This window comes from Podarcis muralis, chromosome 3, assembly GCF_964188315.1.
Source record: "Podarcis muralis chromosome 3, rPodMur119.hap1.1, whole genome shotgun sequence".
Classification (NCBI taxonomy): domain Eukaryota; kingdom Metazoa; phylum Chordata; class Lepidosauria; order Squamata; family Lacertidae; genus Podarcis; species Podarcis muralis.
In genome coordinates, this window is record NC_135657.1 from 4,416,912 (window position 1) to 4,438,922 (window position 22,011).

Sequence of the window (22,011 nt, forward strand, 5' to 3'; positions counted from 1 at the left end):
ATCCGGAGAGTTCTGTGGCATCCGCTCTCCTCCCGGCAGAAGCTAAGTGCAGCGCGCAGAGCTGGTCTGTCAGAAATTCCCCCGAGGGCACAGACACGCTCCCCTGTTTCTGGCAGCAAATTATATTTGACATTTAATTCAAGACTTGAGTGTAAAACCTCCCAGTGGTAATAGGTCTGAATGGAACAGGGCACGCAGTTGGCTGCATATATTTTAGTTTTTCCTGCCACCGTTTGATTTTTCCACGCACGCACAGTCACTCACGACTAGTCAGAGCCCAAATTCCTAAATTGGTGACATATGAAACAATAGCTTGTGTATTAAATTATTTTACGTAGTGCTGTTGACATATAGGTCTCTAGTACAAAGGAAACATTCACCCATCTTAATAGTATTCTACTTCCCAAACACACTTTATTATCAATCAGGCTAGTAAATAAACGTTTGTGTTGTTTTTGTGAGAAACAGTGTGGTGTAGTGGTTAGAGACTGGGACCTGGGAGACCTGGGTTCAAATCCTCACTCAGCCATGAAGTTCACTGGGTGACCTTGGGCCAGTCACTGCCTCTCAGCCTAACCTACCTCACAGGGTGGTTGTCGGGATTAAATGAGGAGGGGTTGATAATGCATGCCACCTTTAGCTCCTTGGAGGAAAAGTTGGGCTATAAATGCAGTAAATCAAATAATAAATGACACACATTTTAATTGGCCACTGGATGCAACGAAGGAAGAGCAGAAAATAGAGCCATTAATGTCAAACAAGATCACTGCAGTGTTGGAATTGAAAATCTAAAATTAAATGGAAGGACCCGCAGCGGTGCCAAATTTGTTGCTGTTGTTTAGTCATGTCCGACTCTTCGTGACCCCCTGGACCAGAGCACGCCAGGCACTCCTGTCTTCCACTGCCTCCTGCAGTTTGGTGAGACTCATGCTGGTAGCTTCAAGAACACTCTCCAACCATCTCGTCCTCTGTTGTCCCCTTCTCCTTGTGTCCTCCATCTTTCCCAACATCAGGGTCTTTTCCAGGGAGTCTTCTCTTCTCGTGAGTTGGCCAAAATCTTGGAGCCTCAGCTTCAGGATCTGTCCTTCCAGTGAGCACTCAGGGCTGATTTCCTTCAGAATGGAGTGGTTTGATCTTCTTGCAGTCCATGGGACTCTCAAGAGTTTCCTCCAGCACCAGAATTCAAAAGCATCCATTCTTCGGCGATCAGCCTTCTTTATGGTCCATTTCTCACTTCCATACATCACTACTGGGAAAACCATAGCTTTAACTATACAAACTGTATATTAAAAATATCAAAAGTCAGGGGTCCATGCCCTGGCTTTTGAAAAACAAGGGGTTCACAGTACTTAGCTAGAGGTACTGACCTAGAGGTACGACTGGAACGGTCAGCTGATCCCAGTCCCTTAAAAGAGGTCACAGAGCTTGCATTCTGCTGGAAGGGTGAAAAGACAGAAAGTTCATCGCAAGGCCAAAGCCTTCAAGAGCCGTCAGTGCGCTTCAAAAACACCCATTGTTCCCGGAGTCAGCAAAATATAAAAATGATGCTGTAGAGCGACAGACCCCCTTGCTTACAACATCTCTTGCTCTGGGGCATGCGCTGCTGTGACAGCAGCCCACAGCACAACAATATGCTTCAAGGAGGTACCCTCACATTTCACTTTGAGCAGCCTTGCCCTTGGGTGAAACTGGCTCACTCACTGCTGTGTCGGAACGCGCAAGCAGACTTGGCAGAAACAACCCCCTGCAGCCATTCTGGGCAGCTGAGAAGCCCTGCGAATGGCTAAAACCTTTGTTTCGTTAAATTCCATCACATGGCTTTGTGCAGCCAATATGTCCTGTCGTTCTGGAGTGAAGAGTTCACTCTCACTTGCGTCACTGCAGAGACAAAATCTGATTGGCTCTGGCTTCATGGCATCATGGCAGTCGCTATACTGTCCACCCTATTGGCTGGGAGGATGCAGTAAGAAAAACAATACAATTTGAAAGATATAAAAACAAACAAGTACACTATGTGATGTTAATGGTTTGGTGTAAAATTTAAAAGAAAATAGAGCATTTAGGTAAAAAGACTAAACAACAACAAGCTTTTGTTTCCTGAATGGTGCCATGGACCCCCTGCGTTCATTACAAGGACCTCCTGGGGTCTGTGGACCACCAACTGGGAACCTCTGCTCTCGGCTGACTGATGTTATTGGTTTCCAGTGCTTCCAAATGGCTTGGGGGAGAGAGTGGGTGGGTGTTTGTGTTTTTCCATGGCCACGTCTCTGAGTTGTTGTCTTGAATCAACAATGGTTGTCTGTTCCTTGTCAAAGAGACTTGGGCAAGGTGGAGTTCATAGCTCCAAGGCAGGTTCTTGCATGAGCCTTCCAAGCATAATTTTATTTGTGTCTCCTTTTCTCCACACGCAGTATTCCAGCACATGGGGAGACACAAGACCCAGCTGGCAAGCTTCCCCTCTGCCGACGTGCCTCCCATTTTTTTCTTTCCTGTTAGAATTATTTGTGATTGTGCCTTCGATGTCTCGCTTTTAAGAAACTCCCAACCACCACGTACAACCCTCACTCGGAGTATTTCTGACCCTGGGATATAATAATACAGTGGACGCTCAGGTTGGAAACGTGATCCGTGCACGATGCACGTTCGCAACCTGCAGCAGTGCACTTGCGCATGTGCGGGTTGCGATTCGGCGCTTCTACGCAAAGTGTGATTTAGTGCTTCTGCGCATGCGCGACTGCTGAAACATGGAAGTAACCCGTTCCAGTACTTCCAGGTTTCGGCGGTCCGTAACACCCCCCAAAAAAAAGATTAATAATAATAATAATAATAATAATAATAATAATAATAATAATAATAAATACCCTGCCCATCTGGCTGGGATTCCCCGGGCACTTTGGGCGGCTTCCAACAAAAGATTCAAAACATTGAAACATTACATTGAAACATCAGTCATTAAAAACTTCCCTAAACAGGATGTCACCCAATAGTTTCTTAACGCTTTTTGAAATCAGCTTTGCTGAAATCCAGAGTGTGCGTCTGACTGTATTCAGCTTTCCTTTTCCTCTGTATAATGAATCCCAAGAGGAACGTGGTCACTTCCTTCCAAGGCCCCGACTGCTTCCACCTCATCCATCAGCAACGCACACTTAAGTTTTTTGGGAGGATGGGCTGGGCAGGAGTCTCATCAGGTACTACAGATAGATCTCAGGGTGACTGGCAGCAGCTTAGTAAGGGTGTCTGCTGTCTCCCAGGTGTGTAACATTTGGCAACATCAACAAAAAGCCCCCCCCCCATCCAAAAATGCAAGAAGGGCTTTTATACTTGTCAGAAGCTCAGCTCTGCCCTCACCGGTCTTGGAAGGATCCTTTTAAAAAGTCTCATATGACCAGAGAATTTGCACCTGTCCATTGGAGGATATTTGGTGTTGTTTAATCGTTTAGTCGTGTCCGACTCTTCGTGACCCCCTGGACCAGAGCACACCAGGCCCTCCTGTCTCCCACTGCCTCCTGCAGTTTGGTCAAACTCATGCTGGTAGCTTCGAGGACACTGTCCCACCATCTCGTCCTCTGTCATCCCCTTCTCCTTGTGCCCTCCATATTTCCCAACATCAGGGTCTTTTCCAGGGAGTCTTCTCTTCTCATGAGGTGGCCAAAGTCTTGGAGCCTCAGCTTCAGGATCTGTCCTTCCAGTGAGCACTCAGGGCTGATTTCCTTCAGAATGGAGAGGTTTGATCTTCTTGAAGTCCATGGGACTCTCAAAAGTCTCCTCCAGCACCAGAATTCAAAAGCATCTATTCTTCAGCGATCAGCCTTCTTTATGGTCCAGCTCTCACTTCCATACATCACTACTGGGGAAACCAGAGCTTTAACTATACAGACCTTTGTTGGCAAGGTGATGTCTCTGCTTTTTAAGGTGCTGTCTAGGTTTGTCAGGTCTTGATCTACAGGGTGGCAATTTCAAAAGTCTAAATAAGGGCTTGCACACCATTGTTCTGGGTTCCTCCTCCCTCCTGCGTGTGGGGTGCGAGGACCCTGTTGCAACAGATCAATAAAGATCAGGCTTACTAGCTGCTTTGCTTCTCAATATTCTCTGGTTGGCCTCTGTTATTTTCTCCTTCCAAAAGGAAACCTACGTAAGGACTCTATATGGGCTCTTGGATACCCCATAAGGGGAAAGGGCAGATTTTTGTTTACAACAGTTTCAAGTGGCAATATAATAAGACCCCTGGGACAATTCCCTGATATTTATAAACCAGATAAAAAGAAAAGAAAAAGGGACATGTTACTACTTCGCAATAGCAATCATCATCATCATCATCATCATCATCCTAGGAAACGTGAATGGAGTCACCAAATTTTGTATCTTGTATGTTCAATTTTAGTTTTCATACAGTATTGTTTCCTTTTTATTTGTTTCCTTCAATACGTTATTGATTTGTAGGTTTTTGAGTAAACGAATAAAAAGAAATATTATTTTAAATACCATTATTCTCGCCCCAACCCTCTAACACACTGGCCCCAGATTCCTTATAAGGAACCTCAGAGATTAAATGGCTCCTGCTTTCAATTAATGTGCTCAGGGTTATAGTGTCCATTAATCTACTTCTCCAGAGAGGTTGCCCCTTCCAGTTGCACGAGGAAGGAATCCGCTCTCTCTTCCCTCAAGAGGCAGCATTCACATTTTGGTCTCCGCCACGTTTACAGGAAAAACAGCAGGAGAATCAATGTGACCCGTTTGAGCTGCTTCCTTAGGCTATATTGATCCGCAGGGTGTTTGCATCTTAAATATCTGCAAATAAATATTGTCTCATTATGCAGAAATCTATATATGTGTACAGCTGCATTATTCTTGCTGCTATCATTATTATTGATTACCATCAAAGCTGCATGGAACTAGGATTTAAAAGCTGCCTTAATGCACCATGAAGTCTGGACAGCTTAATATTTAAGATCCAGGAAATGGAAAGGCTGACGTTCTACGTATAATCTTTAATTATTCCCTCTTGGCGATTTGAAATGTGTAACTGCATTGTGACCTATTTCCTTGTCATCGGCAGACTTCAGATGCCAGTAATTCACATACGTTGTGTAAGTCTTTATCTCCTTGACATCTGATAGGAGGGCGTTCCACAGGGAGGGAGTCACCACCGAGAAGGCCCTCTGCCTTGCTCCCTGTTTCTGTTTTACCCTGTCAATTGGCAGTTAAGATATTTTGTTTAGTGGCTCCCACCTCTTTTGCTGGATAAGTATTCTGTTCTGGTTGAAACTACTTGTTGTTTTTTAAATAACCGTAACCGTTTGATATGTATATTACGTTGCCATAAGCCAACGGTTCTCAAACTTTCTTCTCTGGGCCACACTTTTCAGGATAAACATTTGCTCGCACTGCACCGATATTGATAAGAAATATGCTGGAAAGCAAAATGAAACAACAACTACCGACGCTTGATTGATAACGTAGAACGCTATCCATATTCTGCAAATATTTTTATTTTTTTAAAAAAAGTTTAAGTGTTTCTTTGATTGTCCTTGAATCTTCCTCTCACACCTTTTGAGCATCACTGCTGTAAGCTGTCCCGGGGAAGGCGGGTGAGAAACCTTGCAAACTAATAATATGCAAATTCGTTAAAATGGATGTGCTGTTCCCTGCACACTGGTGAGTGCTGGTGCATTTTGTAAAGCAAGTAGAGGGAGCCTGAGTGGTGGAATTTTTGTGTGCGCTTGCCTAGCAAAAGCCAGATGCAGTGGCATCGCAACGGGGGGGGGGGAGGTCAGTGCGCTCTGGGTGCCATGTCTGGTGGGGTGACAAGAAGGCACCCCACGGGAGTGCGAGCAGCCATTGCGCCACTGCAGCCGCATGTGGAGGATCCTCCGTTCGCGACTGCAGCCGCGAGCAGAGGATCCCAGCGGCAAACCATTATGTGCAGCGCATGTGCAGCGTCACACACATGTGCTGTCACGGCTAAAAATTGGCCGCTGTTTCTTTAATGCTAAAAGAACTACAATGACTCATGCAACCTTTCACCAAATTACACCTTATATACAGAGTGGTCAATGTTAGTGTTTGGTGTAGGTTGGTTGGATTGTAGAAAGCTGGTTGCGTTTGGTGTGTGTAAAAGCTGTCGGTCATGGTTGGAGAAGAAGACTTTTCAAGAATAAAAGCAGCAATACTCTGCAAGAATACTCTTTCTCAAAGACTCTCTTGTGCCAACTAAGGTCTGAGGACTAGGCAAAGGAGTAAAAAGGAGGTCAGAACCTTTTCTTTTTCAAACACTGACATGCGCTGTACATAATGCCACCGCACATGTGCTGTACATAGTTGTTTGCCACCGGCACTGCTCGAGCGCCATACGGACGGCAGTGGGATCCCTCTGTCGCCACTACAACCGCATGTAGAGGATCCTCCGTTCGCAGCTACAGCCGCGAGCTGAGGATCCTGGGACCGTCCGTATGACGCTGGAGCACCGCCGTCGGCAAACCGCTATGTACAGTGCATGTGCGGCGTCACTATGTACGGTGCATGCGTCGTATGTAGCGACGCTGCCCATGCGTCCTACGTAGCGATTCCCTGTCCCAGGTGTCATGATGCATTCGTTCACCCCTGGCCAGGTGACCTGGGCTCTTCCTGCCGGGCGCTGCTGGGATGTTGTAAAGGCAGGGGGAGGAGCCCAGGTGCATCGTTCACCCCTTTCAGTGCGCTGCTCGCTGCATGATCCGCGATGCCCACCGTGCGCCTCCTCCATTCACCCTAGCCAGCTGCCTTCTTCGCTCGCCTTGGATACTCCTTCTGCTTTTGATAGATCTTTCTTGGAACATTCTAAATGCCTGCTTGTCAAATGTTCCATATTTTTTCTCTCTCTCTCTCTCCCACTATTGACAGGGGAAAGTACTAATGTTGGCTTAATGCAGGGATTTAATCATGCCAGCTGTCACCTGGTTCCTTCCGACAAATATTTTCCACCGCTAATGGTTTCAGTGCCAGATTTTATTTTTTTCTTAATGCGATCCAAATGTAATCTTATTTAATAGCATTTCACCGCCGTAATGCTGTACGCTTGTTTAAAGACTTTGCTCGCTATGTGAAAAATGTAGGCAGTAAAGGGAGCTTCTGCATTTTGGAATGGGAAATGGACATCTTAGGAGCCACGATGTGGAAATGTGTGTCCGGGGCCAAATATGGACTCCCCCAATTAATTATCATTTTATTTCTAAACTGCCTTTCCATAGTTCACAGCCATGCGCAAGGCGGCATTCCAACATGAAAATATTTACTTAATTACAACAAGTGGTCATGAACAATAAATAAAAGACATCAAAAAAGTGTGCAACCAAATTGAATGATTTCCAGATAAACCATAATAAGATCTAAAAATCCTCTGCTTGGTCATCAGAACTCTCTCTCCAGGCCACGCCCATCTCCCAGGCCACACCCCCTGCCAGCCCTGCTTTACACCCCTGACTTTTAGGTCCCGTCATGACCAACTCCGGGGTTGCGGCACTCATCTCGCTTTACTGGCCGAGGGAGCTTCCGGGTCATGTGGCCAGCATGACTAAGCCGCTTCTGGCAAACAAGTGCAGCGCACGGAAACGCCGTTTACCTTCCCACCGGAGCGGTACCTATTTATCTACTTGTACTTGACGTGCTTTCAAACTGCTAGGTTGGAGGAGCAGGGACCGAGCAACGGGAGCTCACCCCGTCACGGGGATTCGAACTGCCGACCTTCTGATCAGCAAGTCCTAGGTTCTGTGGTTTAACCCACAGTGCCAATGAAATGTATATAGACCACCAAATTGCAAAATAGCATAATGAGAATAGCTGGAAGTCTAACACTTGGGTGTATTTACGTTGGGTATGTAGGTAGGTAATTGTATGTACAGAGGTACCTCGGGTTAAGAACTTAATTCGTTCCGGAGGTCCGTTCTTAACCTGAAACTGTTCTTAACCTAAAGCACCACTTTAGCTAATGGGGCCTCCTGCTGCTGCCGTGCTGCCTGTGGGTGCACGATTTCTGTTCTCATCTTGAAGCAAAGTTCTTAACCCGAGGTAATATTTCTGGGTTAGCGGAGTCTGTAACCTGAAGCGTCTGTAACCCAAGGTACCACTGTAATGTATTGTCTAATTTTAAGTTTATGGTAATATAAAAAACAAATTAAAAATCAAGCACTCAGTCCCCTACCTATAGCTGGACATAGTACAGTTAAGGAAGGTCCCTACTGTTCATGTATAGAAAGCAGTCTTAAGTCCAACGGCTGAAGGTGACCCAAGTCATAGGTGGCTGAAGGTGAACTCTCCACCTGTCTATCGGACAGCAGCATCTTTAGGGGAGGGTAGCTTAGAGCAGATGGGAGGGCAGTTAACACACACACACCCCATAGAGTCTGTGCTCCAAGTCATTCTCTCCAGAGTCCCTTCTCCCAGGCTGCTGTTATCCACATACATGTTTAATGTCCTGTTTGGAGGCTCTGTGTCTCCATGCTTGTGTGATACCCTAGGAGATCTCTGGAACAGGGAAACCCCCTCCCTATTACGTCCACTGCAAGATCTCGCCCAGCACGAGTTCTTTTTTTAAAAAAATTACTTCTGTTCCTTAGGTGGTGCGCACAGAGAAGAACAGTCTGAACAACCGCTTCCTGCCCTGGGATGAGATTGAGACGGAGGCCATCCTGTCCATCGATGATGACGCCCACCTGCGCCATGACGAGATCATGTTTGGATTCCGGTGAGCCAAAAACTTTGCTCTTTAACAGGCAAGGGACGGATCCTGCCAACAGCCTCTTCCCTTCCTTCCCATTCACTGTTGCCTCTCTCTGTCAAGCCCAATTCAGCTAACCCAGCAGTTCCCAGATATTTCCGGGTCCCCGCCACCTTGGTTCCGTTATCTCATTCTCAGTGCCTCCCCTGTAGAAAAGCATTATTCAGAGCAGTGGTTTGCATGGCACACAAAGAAAGATGATGCAATAAAATTCAAAACAGCAACAACTGGCTGCACCTTCATTCAAAATCGGGCACAGGGAAACTCGGCCCTCCAGATGTTTTGGGACTACGACTCCCATCATCCCTGGTCCTGTTAGCTGGGGGTGATGGGAGTTGTAGTCCCAAAACATCTGGAGGGCCGAGTTTGCCTATGCCTGTTCAAAATCCTATTGTTTAGTTGAAATAAAACTGATGGATTTGATCCAGTGATACCAGCTTTTCAAAGCCTGAAATAATAATAATAATATAATAATAATAATAATAATAATTTATTATTTGTACCCTGCCCATCTGGCTGGGTTTCCCCAACCACTCTGGGTGGCTTCCAGCAAAGATTAAAAATACATGAAAATGACACACATTAAAAACTTCCCTGAACAGGGCTGCCTTCAGATGTCTTCTGAATGTCAAGTAGTTGTTTATCTCTTTGACATCTGGTGGGAGGGCATTCCACAGGGAGGGCGCCACTACCGAGAAGGCCCTCTGCCTGGTTTCCTGTAGCTTTGCTTCTCACAATGAGGGAACCGCCAGAAGGCCCTCAGAGCTGGACCTCAGTGTCCGGGCTGAACGATGGGGGTGGAGACGCTCCTTCAGGTATACTGGGCCAAGGCTGTTTAGGGCTTTAAAGGTCAACACCAACACTTTGAATTGTGCTTGGAAACGTACTGTGAGCCAGTGTAGGTCTTTCAGGACCGGTGTTATATGGTCTCGGCAGCCACTCCCAGTTACCATTCTAGCTGCCGCATTCTGGATTAGTTGTAGTTTCCGGGTCGCCTTCAAAGGTAGCCCCACATAGAGCGCATTGCAGTAGTCCAAGCGAGAGATAACCAGAGCATGCACCACTCTGGCGAGACAGTCCGCAGGCAGGGAGGGTCTCATCCTGCGTACCAGGTGGAGTTGGTAGACAGCTGCCCTGGACACAGAATTGACCTGCGCCTCCATGGACAGCGGTGAGTCCAGAATGACTCCCAGGCTGCGCACCTGGTCCTTCAGGGGCACAGTTACCCCATTCAGCCTCACACCTGCCCACCCCCTGTCCCTCCCAAACAGTGCTTCTGTCTTGTCAGGATTCAACCTCAATCTGTTAGCTGCCATCCATCCTCCAACCGCCTCCGGACACTCACACAGGACCTTCACCGCCTTCACTGGTTCTGATTTGAAAGAGAGGTAGAGCTGGGTATCATCTGCATACTGATGAAATGAAAGCCATTTACACCTCTAATGTCCTTCTGCTGCCCTCTTGCCTCTTAGTGCCCCCCTGGAAATCCCCCCCCCCCCAGGGCGTACCACCCATTTTAGCAACCACTGAGCACTTTGTGGCCAAACAAGGCTGGTTTTCCTCCCTTCCACTTGCATAATTACGCTGTCCTTTCCGCTTTGAGTTCTAACTTATACTTCCCTCTCAGTTTGCATGTGAGAGAGACTGTTTTTGATCATAGGACCAGAGGGTCTCTGTCATCCCCTCCTCCTTTCCTGAGGAGTTCTGCTCTCCTGCGTGCTCCCCAGCAAGGGAAACTGCTTCTTGTTCATAGATCTTACTCTCCCTATCTGCACGAGGGGATATCTACAGGAAAAATTAGCTGCGGGGTCTTATTTCTCTGCATTTGCTCTAAATTCCCACCACATGCAGATGTTTGGCTGCAACAAATCCTTATTTTTAGCAACGTGCCTCTATTTATAGTCGCCAGTGCAAGAGGGACTGCTCCTTGCCGGCACGACGTGAGGAGTCGTGGGAGTGTTTTTGTAGGAAGGGGAATAAGCCCCAACCACGTTTATGAAGCTGGCATTGTGGCAGGAATCAGTGGGAAGAGACATGGAGAGATGGCAGGATTTGCTTTTCCCTCTATAAATCTTGTTTTTAAGTGGATGAGGAGAGGCCTGTATAGCCATATATGGCCCTGGTTAGATGATCGACGTGGACCTCACTCAAGATATGGGCTTCACGTCAGATAATCATCTAAGCTTGCAGGGTGTGTGTGCATAGAATTCTAGAATTATAGAGTTGGAAGGGACCAAAAGAGTCATTTAGTCGAGGGGTTGGCAATGTTTTTTGAGGCTGGTCCGGCCCACTCCCCGGCAGACCTCTCGGTGCACTCAAGCTATTTCCGGCGCTCTTCTAGCTGCCATATTCTGGATTAGTTACAGTTTCCGGGTCACCTTCGAAGGTCGCCCCTCGTACAGCACATTGCAGTAGTCCAAGCAGGAGATACATAGACCATGTGCACCACGTTGTGCTTCTTGGAGTGTAAAATGTAACGGCCGTAGGAGGTAAAATAGTAGCAGGAGCATTTTGTGAGATGTGCGGCTCTGTAAGCTAAAGCTCTGGTTTTCTACCCCGAAATCCAAGTGGCTGTGATTCGCAGTCCTGCCCTCGCCCTACCAGTAACTTTAGGAAGGACGAGCTGTTTCTGTTATCATTATAATAAACAGAAGAGAAACAAAATGTGTGTGTGTGTTTGCTGAAGAAAAGGGCAGAAACCAAGAAAAAGCTGAATGTTAAAAGTCAAAAAGAAAGTGTGTGAGGGGGGGAGTCCTCTGGGCTTTGCATTACAGTCAGCCTCTGTTCTTAGTGTTGCCCATTTTCTGAATATTTGCCGCCTGGCTTAACAGCGAACGCCCTGTGATGTCTGCCTAAAACAATGTATGAATCAGCCGCCGTCGGCTTGGTGAGAGGGCCGCTTGTGTGGGCTGAGCAGCGCTCTTTGTCCCCAGTCTGTCCGCCTTGTTCCATCTCTTCCCTTCCCACTTTGTGTCTTCAGGGTCTGGAGAGAAGCCAGGGACCGCATTGTTGGCTTCCCTGGGCGCTACCACGCATGGGACATCCCTCACCAATCTTGGCTGTACAACTCCAACTACTCCTGTGAGCTCTCCATGGTGCTGACGGGCGCTGCCTTCTTCCACAAGGTAAGGGAAGGGGGACCCCAGTCGCTGGGAGTGGCTCTCAGCTCACATATTTTTATAAGAAGGGGGGTTGCCAAAAACAGCAACACCCCAACTCTCATGTTCTCTGTCCCTTGTGGAGCTTCCTTTGCCAACCTGCCTGTTTCTGGTGGGCAGAGGGGTCTGTTATTCTCACAGGCCCCAACCAAACTCAAGCTGTCCTGTCCTTCCGCCTGTTCAGGGAGGATGGAGAAAACAGAACAGGGCTGAGATATTGTCCTTTTGGGCGAAGTAGAGGGAAGGGGTGCAGAAACTCGTGATCTAGTCATTGGAACCGATATCGGGCCGTCTTTTCAGTGCAAATGGACTTGCCTAGGTGGGCAGTTCGAGAGCCAGCGAAGGAACTAAGCACTGTTCCTCCTCCCCTTGTCTGGAAGGAGTTTGGACCTGGAATGGGGCACAGATGCTGTTGGACTCCAACTCCCGTCATCCTCAGACAGCATGGCCAATATCCAGGGATGGTGGGAGCTGGAGTGCAGGAACATCCGGAGTTCCACAAGATCCCCGTCCCTGGCTTAGACACAGATCCAATGTGGTTCTTCTGAGGCAGAGAAGCAGAGGTGAAAATGAAATCGAACAAGCCGTTGTGTTATATTGGGTCCATCTCACCTGCACAAGACTCTTCTCTTTTTCCAAGGTGTGTATATTTGGACTCAGCTATGGTAAATCAGAAGGGACACGGGTGCTGCTGTGGGTTAAACCACAGAGCCTAGGACTTGCCGATCAGAAAGTCGGCAGTTTGAATCCCTGCGACGGGGTGAGCTCCCGTTGCTCGGTCCCTGCTCCTGCCAACCTAGCAGTTCGAAAGCACGTCAAAGTGCAAGTAGATAAATAGGTACCACTCCAGCAGGAAGGTAAATGGCATTTCCATGTGCTGCTCTGGTTCGCCAGAAGTGGCTTAGTCATGCTGGCCACATGACCCAGAAGTTGTACGCTGGCTCCGTCGGCCAATAAAGCGAGATGAGCGCCGCAACCCCAGAGTCGGCCACGACTGGGCCTAATGGTCAGGGGTCCCTTTACCTTTACTATGGTAAATCAGTGGCATTTGTGTGGGGGGGCCATTGTGTCTTGGCCATTTTCTGATGTTTCCCATTCTCCTTCCCTCCCTCTCTCCCTTTTACCTGCAGTACTATGCCTACCTGTATTCCTACGTGATGCCCCAGGCCATCCGAGATATGGTAGATGAATACATCAACTGTGAGGACATCGCTATGAACTTCCTGGTCTCTCATATCACCAGGAAGCCACCAATCAAGGTAAGCGCTTGGCGGAGGACTTGAGAGGGCTGTTTCCTCTTTCCTTTTTTTGCTAGGGCAAAATTATATTTGTCACTCCTGAGCTACTAGGGCAGGCACCCCCAAACTCGGCCCTCCAGCTGTTTTGGGGCTACAATTCCCATCATCCCTGACCACTGGGGTCCTGTTAGCTAAGGATGATGGGAGTTGTAGTCCAAATACATCTGGAGGGCCGAGTTTGGGGGTGCCTGTACTAGGGCATGCCTCTGAACAGTGGTGTGGAAAAGAGGATTGCAGCATTTAATCAAATAAACTGTTAGGTCAAGTGGAATAAATGTCCCATCAAGTAAAAAGCTTCCCCTATATATAAACACACACACACACACACACACACACACACACACACACCCAAGCTCATGCACAAATTCACAATCTGTTTTCATTGCTGTTTTTTCTTTCCCTTTGGGTTTGATACAATATGATCTAGACCAGGCCTGTCAAATTGGCCCTGGGATGTGGGAGAAAGAATAACAAGTAGAGACCCCCCAGGATTGAAAACCACCCCGCAATTTAGGAAATCCTGTATTTTGTATTATTAATTTAATTTAGGAGTCGCTTCCCATGAAACAGCCCAAAGCAAAGAAAAATAAAGACAACAGTGATTAGAAAGCAGCATATAAATACGGTATCTGGTCCAGTGCGGGTAAAGAAAATCTCCGCTTAAAACACTTTGGCAGTTTTCAGCAGACGCCAGAGAGATAGCGTAGGGGATTCTTATGGGCCAAGTTAGGGGCCACCACACTAAAGGCCCGATTCCTGCATTGTCCAGAATGAACCTCCTAACAGGGTGACATCTTCAGGAGGCCCTCGTACAGGTTGTATGCACAGCGATTGGTAGTGCATATAAGGAGTGAGGTGATCTTTTAGATCCCACCTGCAGTTGTCTCAAGGCACGAATAAGCTCCATGGGTAAGTTATGGCACTTTCTGAACCCACTCCTGCTAATAAGCTCCTCCTCCAGACACCCCAGAAGGAGAAGACACTGTCCTTCCTTGAAATGGCGGTTCTCAACCTGTGGGTCCCCAGATGTTGTTGGACTACAACTCCCATCATCCCCGAGCTCTGGCTTTGCTAGCTAGGGGTGATGGGAGTCGTAGTTCAACAACATCTGGGGACCCACAGGTTGAGAAAAGGGGAAGGTCTCCATTCAGAGACCTTTGGTGAGGGAAGCTCGTTCGGTTGTCAGAGCCCAAACATCCTCGGCTTTTGCCTTTGAAGGCAAAGACAACGCCCAGATGTTGCTTTGAAGATTTGGAAGCATTCTACAACATGCAAGGTGGCGGTGTTACCCATGCAAAAAACAACAACAACCATGCAAAAAAGAGTAGATCTTACTGACTTGCACAATTCCTTTGAGTATTACCGTATTTTTCGCTCTATAGGGTGCACTGGACCATAGGAGGGGGAGAACGGGGGGGGGGGGATTCTCCCCCTCTCTGCTCAGCGCCCCTTCAGCTAAGCGGCAGGAGAAACGGAGCCCCTTCCATTTCTCCTCCCGCTTCACTGGAGGGGCGCTGCGCAGAGAGGGAAAACTGTGCAACGCCTCTCCAGCGAAGCGAAGCCTGGAGAGCAAGAGGGATCAGTGTGCACCAACCCAACTCGCTCTCCAGGCTTCAGGCGGCTATCCACAAGCCTTCAGAGTGGAGTGGGAACTCCTGCTGCGCTCCGAAGGCTTGTGGATAGCTGCCTGAAGCCCCCGGAGCGCAGCAGGAGTTCCCTGTGCTCCGGGGGCTTCAGGCGGCTTCAGCGAAAGCAACGCAAAGCCTCCGGAGCGCGGGGGGAGCTCTCCCTCTGCGCTTTGGAGGCTTCGCGTTGCTATCGCTGAAGCCAAGGAGCCTGCATTCGCTCCATAGGACGCACACACATTTCCCCTTCATTTTTGGAGGGGGAAAAGTGTGCCCTATAGAGCGAAAAAGACGGTACTTGAGATGGGACCAGCCCTCATAGCTGTCAACTTTCCCCTTTTTTTGCGAGGAATCCTATTCGGAATAAGGGAATTTCCCTTAAAAGGGGGGGGGGGGAGTTGACAGCTATGCCAGCCCTTGCCATAGGGGTCAGGGTGCCCACTGTGTAAGGCCTAGGACAGGTCTCCAGAGGCCCTTTAATTTGGCACCGTCATTAGCTGCTATTTCTCTAGAGCAAAGTCCATCAGCGGCTGTTAGTAATTGCTTTGACCTTTTGGCTCTGCTTAGCAGCCAGAGTGGGCAGGAGGAAGACGAAGGAGGCTTCTAGCTGAAGCCGACCTGCTGAGGTCCCTGCCAGGCATAATGTGTCTCTTCATGAAAACGAGCCTTTGCGGATAAGGGCAGCCACTTGGTGTGGGCAGAGCAATCCTTTGGCTTCCCAGAGCCGTCGTGAGGGATCCAGAGTGGTGGGCACCTCCTTCTCCCACCCTGCGCCTCCCTGGCCTCAGCCTCAGTTGGCATAGCTGGGTGTGCCCGCCCTTGGGGAGGTGCTTTGGTGAAGCACATAGTTTTTGGAAACCAGAATTGTCCCTGCATCAAAGGCAGCAAGGGGGATACCAGATCGAGAGAGCAGAAAGGTCAGCCTGGAGATCTTCTCAGAGTAGCTGTAATATTACAAAAGAATTTCAGAAATAGACTGGAAAGAGAAGTTGCTGAACCTTGGTTCTCGAACTTAATCCATTCTGGACGTCCGTTCCAAAACCAAAGCGTTACAAAACCAAGGCACGCTTTCCCATAGAAAGTAGTACTAAATGGATTAATCCGTTCCAGACTTTTAAAAACAACCCCTAAAACAGTAATTTAACATGAGTTTTACTATCTAACGAGACCATTGACCCATAAAATGATAGCAATAATCACTGTACTGTACTATAAAATAAATAAGACAGTATTGTAGATGATAAAGATTAAAATTACATATTTTTTTCTTACCTGCACTGATGATAGTCATTGTTTGGATGGGGGGCTTTTATCCATTTCCGCAGTCACTCACTCACTCAATCAATCAATCAATCAATCAATAGCTGAACTGGGATCCACACAGCCAAATTAACTGAAAAACCTTCAAAACAAAAAACACAAAATTAATAGCAAAAACAAAAGCACCAGATATAAGCTCCACATATCACCTTAGAACACTATAATCGGAAACGGAAGGCTTGAATTACAACGGGGTGTGTGTGTGTGTGCAAATTAGCAGTGCAACAGGAAACACAGGGGCACTCAAAACGGAGTATGTTCAGCTTCCGAAAAAAAGTCTGAAAACCGGAACACCTACTTCCAGTTTTGCAGCATTCGGGTTCCAAGTTGTTCGTGAACAAAGCTGTTCGAAAACTGAGGTACCACTGTAGTTTAGTCTGCCAGTCCACTCTGGCAAGAACCCTGCTTGAGCATCTTTTGCCCAGCACACACCTTTGGGCTGCTGAATCCTCTTGGGGGACCCCTCCCTGCTCCTCCCAGCTCACGGCCTGCTTCCCTTGCCCTCCTCCTGTGCGCAGGTGACGTCCCGCTGGACCTTCCGCTGCCCCGGCTGCCCCCAGGCCCTCTCCCACGACGACTCCCACTTCCACGAGCGGCACAAATGCATCAACTTCTTCGTCAAAGTCTACGGCTACATGCCTTTGCTCTACACCCAGTTCCGCGTGGACTCCGTCCTCTTCAAGACCAGGCTGCCCCACGACAAGACCAAGTGCTTCAAGTTCATCTAGGCCTGCGTGGAGACGCGTCTGTGTGCGTTGGCTGCGGACTTCTGGATCGAGGCCGGAGGCGAGGAGGGAGGCTGGAAGGGTTTCCTCCTCCCGCTGCTGCTCCTCCTCATCCCCTGGGACAGGCGCCGCTTTCTGCCTGAGGAGAAGGACACAGCGGTGGCTCCCGCCATCTTGTGCCAGCCCCACGGGGACTGTAAGCCGTGGGGCACCACCCATTAAAGACTCTGCTTGGTATCATGTACTGAGGAAAAACTGAGACTGGTTAGTCCCCCAGGTAGTGGGTTAGCCAAGGACAAAACTGGGGTTTTTAAAATATTAATTATTATTTAAAATGGAAGTGTTTTAGATATGCCTGGTAAGGCTTTCTATATTTTTTTTCCCAGAAGGTGGGAGGGGGCTGCTGGGAGGGAGGGGATATTTCATGTTTGTTTTGCCCCCGGCCCGTTGCTTGGGGAGAAGCAGAGGCCCCAGGAAGCTGCGTCCAACACCCTCTGCCCACCCCGGCCAATATCCCAGATTTCTTTCTTGTTCCCGAGGAGGGAGACTTGGCCACCTGAGGCCTCCATCCGTTTGCTTCTCAGTGAGACCGGCTTGGGATTTCCCGGAAGAAATCATGGATCCCTTTCCGCTGAAAAATAATCGCCTCCATCCTCTCCCTGTGGCTGCCAAGGAGCGAAGTGATTCCAGGGAGCTTCTCGCCTCTACACCCACCTGCGCTAAAGGATCCTGCCGCATCAACCTTTTTTTGTGGTGACCCAGCCACCCAGCAGCGCCTTTCCCAGCTGCGGGTGCCCCTGGTGGAAAATGGGTGCCCTTTCCCTGCTGCTTCCTTGCAGGCTCGGGGGGGGGGGGCTGCTGCTTCTCTCTGTGCCACGTGGGGGCATTGCGTAAGCGCCCCACCTCTCTTTGCGGAAGCTCAAAGGTCTTAATTTAAGCATCGCTTGCGCAGCGCGGTCTGCAGGTGAGGGCAACGCCAGGGTGACTGCAGGCGAGTCGTTTGGGAGTGCGGGTTAAGTTTTCTTTTAGATGTGGCCTCTTTGGGATTCTTCAACAAGACGCACACACACCCGCAATGGGTCTGTGGTGTGTTGCAGATGAAAGGTGCTGTATTCCTGCTCATGAAGTGTACCCTAAATCCATCCTCTGTCTCAAGCAATCATGTCTGGTCTCAACAGCTCTCTCGGCCCTGAGGCCTAAAACTGCCCTTCTTCTCCTCCTCCCTCCTGTGCCCTTTTTCCTCTATGGCTCTTGGGACTGGGGGCCGGCAGCCGCTGGAGAGCAACAGGTGAGTGGTCTACTCCCCAGGAGCGCTGGACCCCACGGAAGACTGCACACAAATTAATATTATTGTTCTAAAGAGTGCAGGCCGTCTCTGCCCCCACCAATTGCTTTCAAGCTACTTCTGCACAGAGTTTGGGTTCCGCAGGGGCCTTTTCTAGAAAGGCTCTCGCTTTGACATCGCAATCGCAAAGTAGGCCATTCTGTGCAGTCTTTGCAAAACTGTAAGAGATGGTGTGGAACAACTTGCTGCCCCCCACCCCGGCTGCAATTTAGATTCCCCTTCCCTTTTTTATTTATAGAAAGGCGGTGGTGAAATAGCCGCCTTCCTGTAGCATCCGGGAAGGTTGGCAGTCCCCTTGATATATTCTCCCACTGCGATTCCTGTCCTGGGGTCCTGATTTTTGCATGTCGTGGGTGCTGGTTGGAGCTCTGCAGTGCCAAAGGGTAACCATCACCCTCTTGTGAAAATACAGGTGGAAGGGGGGCTCCCTGTGCCCCATTTGGGCAGGAAGCGCATTCGCTCGCTGGCATGTTTGATGGCTGCGACTCACGAATGTTTACAGACCTCCCTGCTCTTTTTTGGATAGTCTTCAGGGACTGCAATTCCCCCTTCCTGGCAGTCACATTTTCAAAAGGAGATTCTCTCTCTTTTTCACCTGGTAACCCAATAATGCCGACTGTCGCCATGCGAGGTGAAACGCAGCGGAACAAAGGGCAAAGGTGGATGTCCCAACGGAAGCGGGTTCTCCTTAGGCAGCCTCCGTCCCACTTCGAAGCCACAATTCTCATTCTCCTCATACTCTGCTCCCTGCCTGGATGGATGGATGAATGAATAATCCTTGGCCAGGGCAAAAGAGGCAGTGGTACATAAATCGTTGGATTCTCCATGGTGATCAGAGTCCCTCGCATGTCCACAACATGTACAGACCTCCTCTGTTGGGTGCGCAAGGCTCAAAAGGAAGCCATGTGCAGATGGTCTCTCTGTCTGGTGCAGGCATCCCCAAACCTGGCCCTCCAGATGTTTTTGGACTACAACTCCCATCATCCCTAGCTAACAGGACCAGTGGTCAGGGATGGTGGGAATTGTAGTCTCAAAACATCTGGAAGGCCGAGTTTGTGGGTGCCTGATCTAGTGGATGGGAACGTGACATGGGAGGAACTTCATCTCTCCTCGTCCACGATAAGCGTCGCCCCTCCTGTTCCTCCTGGTGCATTTAAACCTCTGTAAGGTGCCGAGCTGGGTTTTGAACATCCACTTAAATATGTGTTTACATGGTGCCTCCTCCTCCTCCTCCTCCTTTGCTGTGCTGGTTGGAGGTTACCCAACTTGGACCCCCACCCAAAAAAGGCACAGGCTGCTCTCCATCCTGCTCTGTCTGCAGTGTTCTCTGACCTCCAATGTGTGGAAACCCAGATTAGAACCACAATGCACAGTTCAAACACACGCAAGCACTCGCTCTTTTTGGAATACGACCAGGTTGGTTTTTTTATATAAAAAAAATCACACACATACACACGTGCACTTTGGACTTTAAAAAATAACCGGGGCTGTTTTTTAATGGCCCCCTTCAATGTTGCGATCATCCCACATGGAGATTTCTAAAAAGATAACCTTAGCAGGCCAAGGTGGAGCCTTGCCGTGCCGTCCTCTTCATGTCGTGCTAAGTTTGTGGGGTTTTTTCTGCCGGGAAAAGGAGGCGGTCGATTATTGGACGCATCCCTCAGGGTGATTGGCACCTGGGCAGGAGAAGGAAGCGGTTAGGTGAGCGAAAGTCCCTTTCGTCTATAGGCAAGTCCAGTGGCTTTTGCCAGACCCTGAACACCCATGTTGGTGCCATTTTTCCTAAGAGGCCACCGTCCTCCTCTGCTCAAAATGGTGGCCCTTTTTCATTTCTTTGAGGATATAGGAAAAGGTGGGGTCTGCGTGAAGAGGGAGGGGGCTTCCTCATCCAAGGCCTTCTGGCATCTCTGCAAGCGGGTGCAGCTGCTCAATTTTATTTCCTCTGCTCTCCCCTGCCCAGCGCAACAGCCATGGCAGGCCCTCTACCCCTTGCCACTATGAATGTGTTTTAAAAGCTCTGTGAGCACCAAATTTTAAAAGACGGGGAAGCAAAAAGTGGGGGCGGGGGGAATCTAAAACCTTGACACGAGCACAATTGTTCATATGTTGAATTTTGTAAAAGGGTGAAATAAACTCAGTTTAACTTGAACGCGTCTCGAGACTCTTTGCCAACTTAACAGAAGGGGACAAGGGCTGACAGCGAGGGGGTGTTGCAATCTCTAGTTCATTTAAATAGTGATTTCCAAACTTCTTGGGGGGGCCTGTCCCCCTTGGTGATCCCCAAGGGCCCCTATCCTGTATGAAGCGTTATTCAGAGTACCGGCTTGCACGACCCGCTAAGGAAGCACCCACAATAAAATTCAGAACAGTAAGCATTTGTTGCACATTTACTCAAAATCTGATTAAAATTATTTGGTTTAATTCGAGAAAACTGATCGACTTGAACCATCAATTTAGACCAGCTTTTCAAAGACTTCCAGCACAGCCCTTCCTCTTAGCACCCTCCCCTGGAAATCCCCCCCCCCGGGGGGGGGTTATTACTCCCCACTTTTGGAACCATCAAGTAAGAAGATAGACATGCAAATGATTGGATGCATGCAATAAATGATGTGTGGCCGGTTTCTAGGAAAACTCCCACAAATTCACCATACCTTATAAGTGAGTTTCACAATATGGGCTCACCTAGGAGCAAAAGTTGCCTCTTTCTAATAGACAATGTCATTACTGCATTACAATCTTTCTTGCCCTCGAGGAAATTGAGGTTAATTTGCAGTTCGCCCAAAACGGCTTTTTGTCAACCTTATCTGTTCATGCGGTCTCGGCCGTCCAGCTCGTTCTCCCCCCTCCGTCCTCCCCTCCCCCCCCCCCAGTTTTCAAAAGGTTTCCAGCGATTTGTATCTCCCTGCACCGAGATCGGTACAGCCGTGGACTTTTGACTCCAGCTCTTCCTTGCTAAGTTGCCGAGGACAAAAAAGGGAAAGCAGAGAGAAGAGAAAGGCGTCATCTGCGGGTCGTAAAGCCCTCGTCTCTGGAAAGGCTTTTCACGGCACGATTGCCTGCGCAGAGACAAGCCTGTTGAGATCCGTGGGGCTTATGCCTGGAGAAGTTAGCATTCTGTGCAGCGTGTATTTATAGCATATGCTGCTTAGCAGGGGTTGCCAACACAGCGCCCGTGGGCCCCAATGTACCTGCTGACACTGCCCATGAGGCCTCAGAAACTCTCTACAAACTTCCCCTCCAATATCCACTGTTGCAGGAGACCTTTTTCTCTCCCTGCTCACTCCCTGCTTGGCACCAGTTCATCCTCGCCTATATTAAACGTGTGCCCCATAAACCTGGCCACCTTTCATGGGACTGGATGACTACCCTCCCATCTGTTCTCAACAAAGGCATTGGGAGGTGCAGCATCTAGCCTAAGGTAAAAGGTACAGTGGTACCTCGGGTTAAGAACTTAATTTGTTCCGGAGGTCCGTTCTTAACCTGAAACTGTTCTTAACCTGAAGCATCACTTTAGCTAATAGGGCCTCCCGCTGCTGCCACCCCGCGATTTCTGTTCTCATCCTGAAGCAAAGTTCCTAACCCGAGGTACTATTTCTGGGTTAGTGGAGTCTGTAGCCTGAAGCATCTGTAACCCGAGGTACCACTGTAAAGGTAAAGGTAAAGGACCCTTGGACAATTAAGTCCAGTGAAAGGTGACTATGGGGTTGTGGCGCTCATCTCGCTTTCAGGCCGAGGGAGCTGGGGTTTGTCCACAGACAGCTTTCTGGGTCATGTGGCCAGCATGATTA

General features: G+C 48.8%; 1 protein-coding gene across 4 annotated transcripts in view; it reads left to right on the plus strand.

The window, feature by feature from the left end:
* Positions 1-20,372, plus strand: part of EXTL3 (exostosin like glycosyltransferase 3) — a 158,385-nt gene extending 138,013 nt beyond the window's left edge. For all 4 annotated transcript variants that reach the window (XM_077925389.1, XM_077925388.1, XM_077925387.1 and 1 more), the window contains 4 exons: positions 8,592-8,719; positions 11,733-11,877; positions 13,041-13,169; positions 16,672-20,372. In XM_077925389.1, coding sequence (XP_077781515.1) covers positions 8,592-8,719; positions 11,733-11,877; positions 13,041-13,169; positions 16,672-16,881 — 612 coding nt within the window. In that variant the 3' untranslated portion in view covers positions 16,882-20,372. The remainder of the gene's footprint in view (positions 1-8,591; positions 8,720-11,732; positions 11,878-13,040; positions 13,170-16,671) is intronic.
* The last annotated feature ends 1,639 nt before the right edge of the window (positions 20,373-22,011 follow it).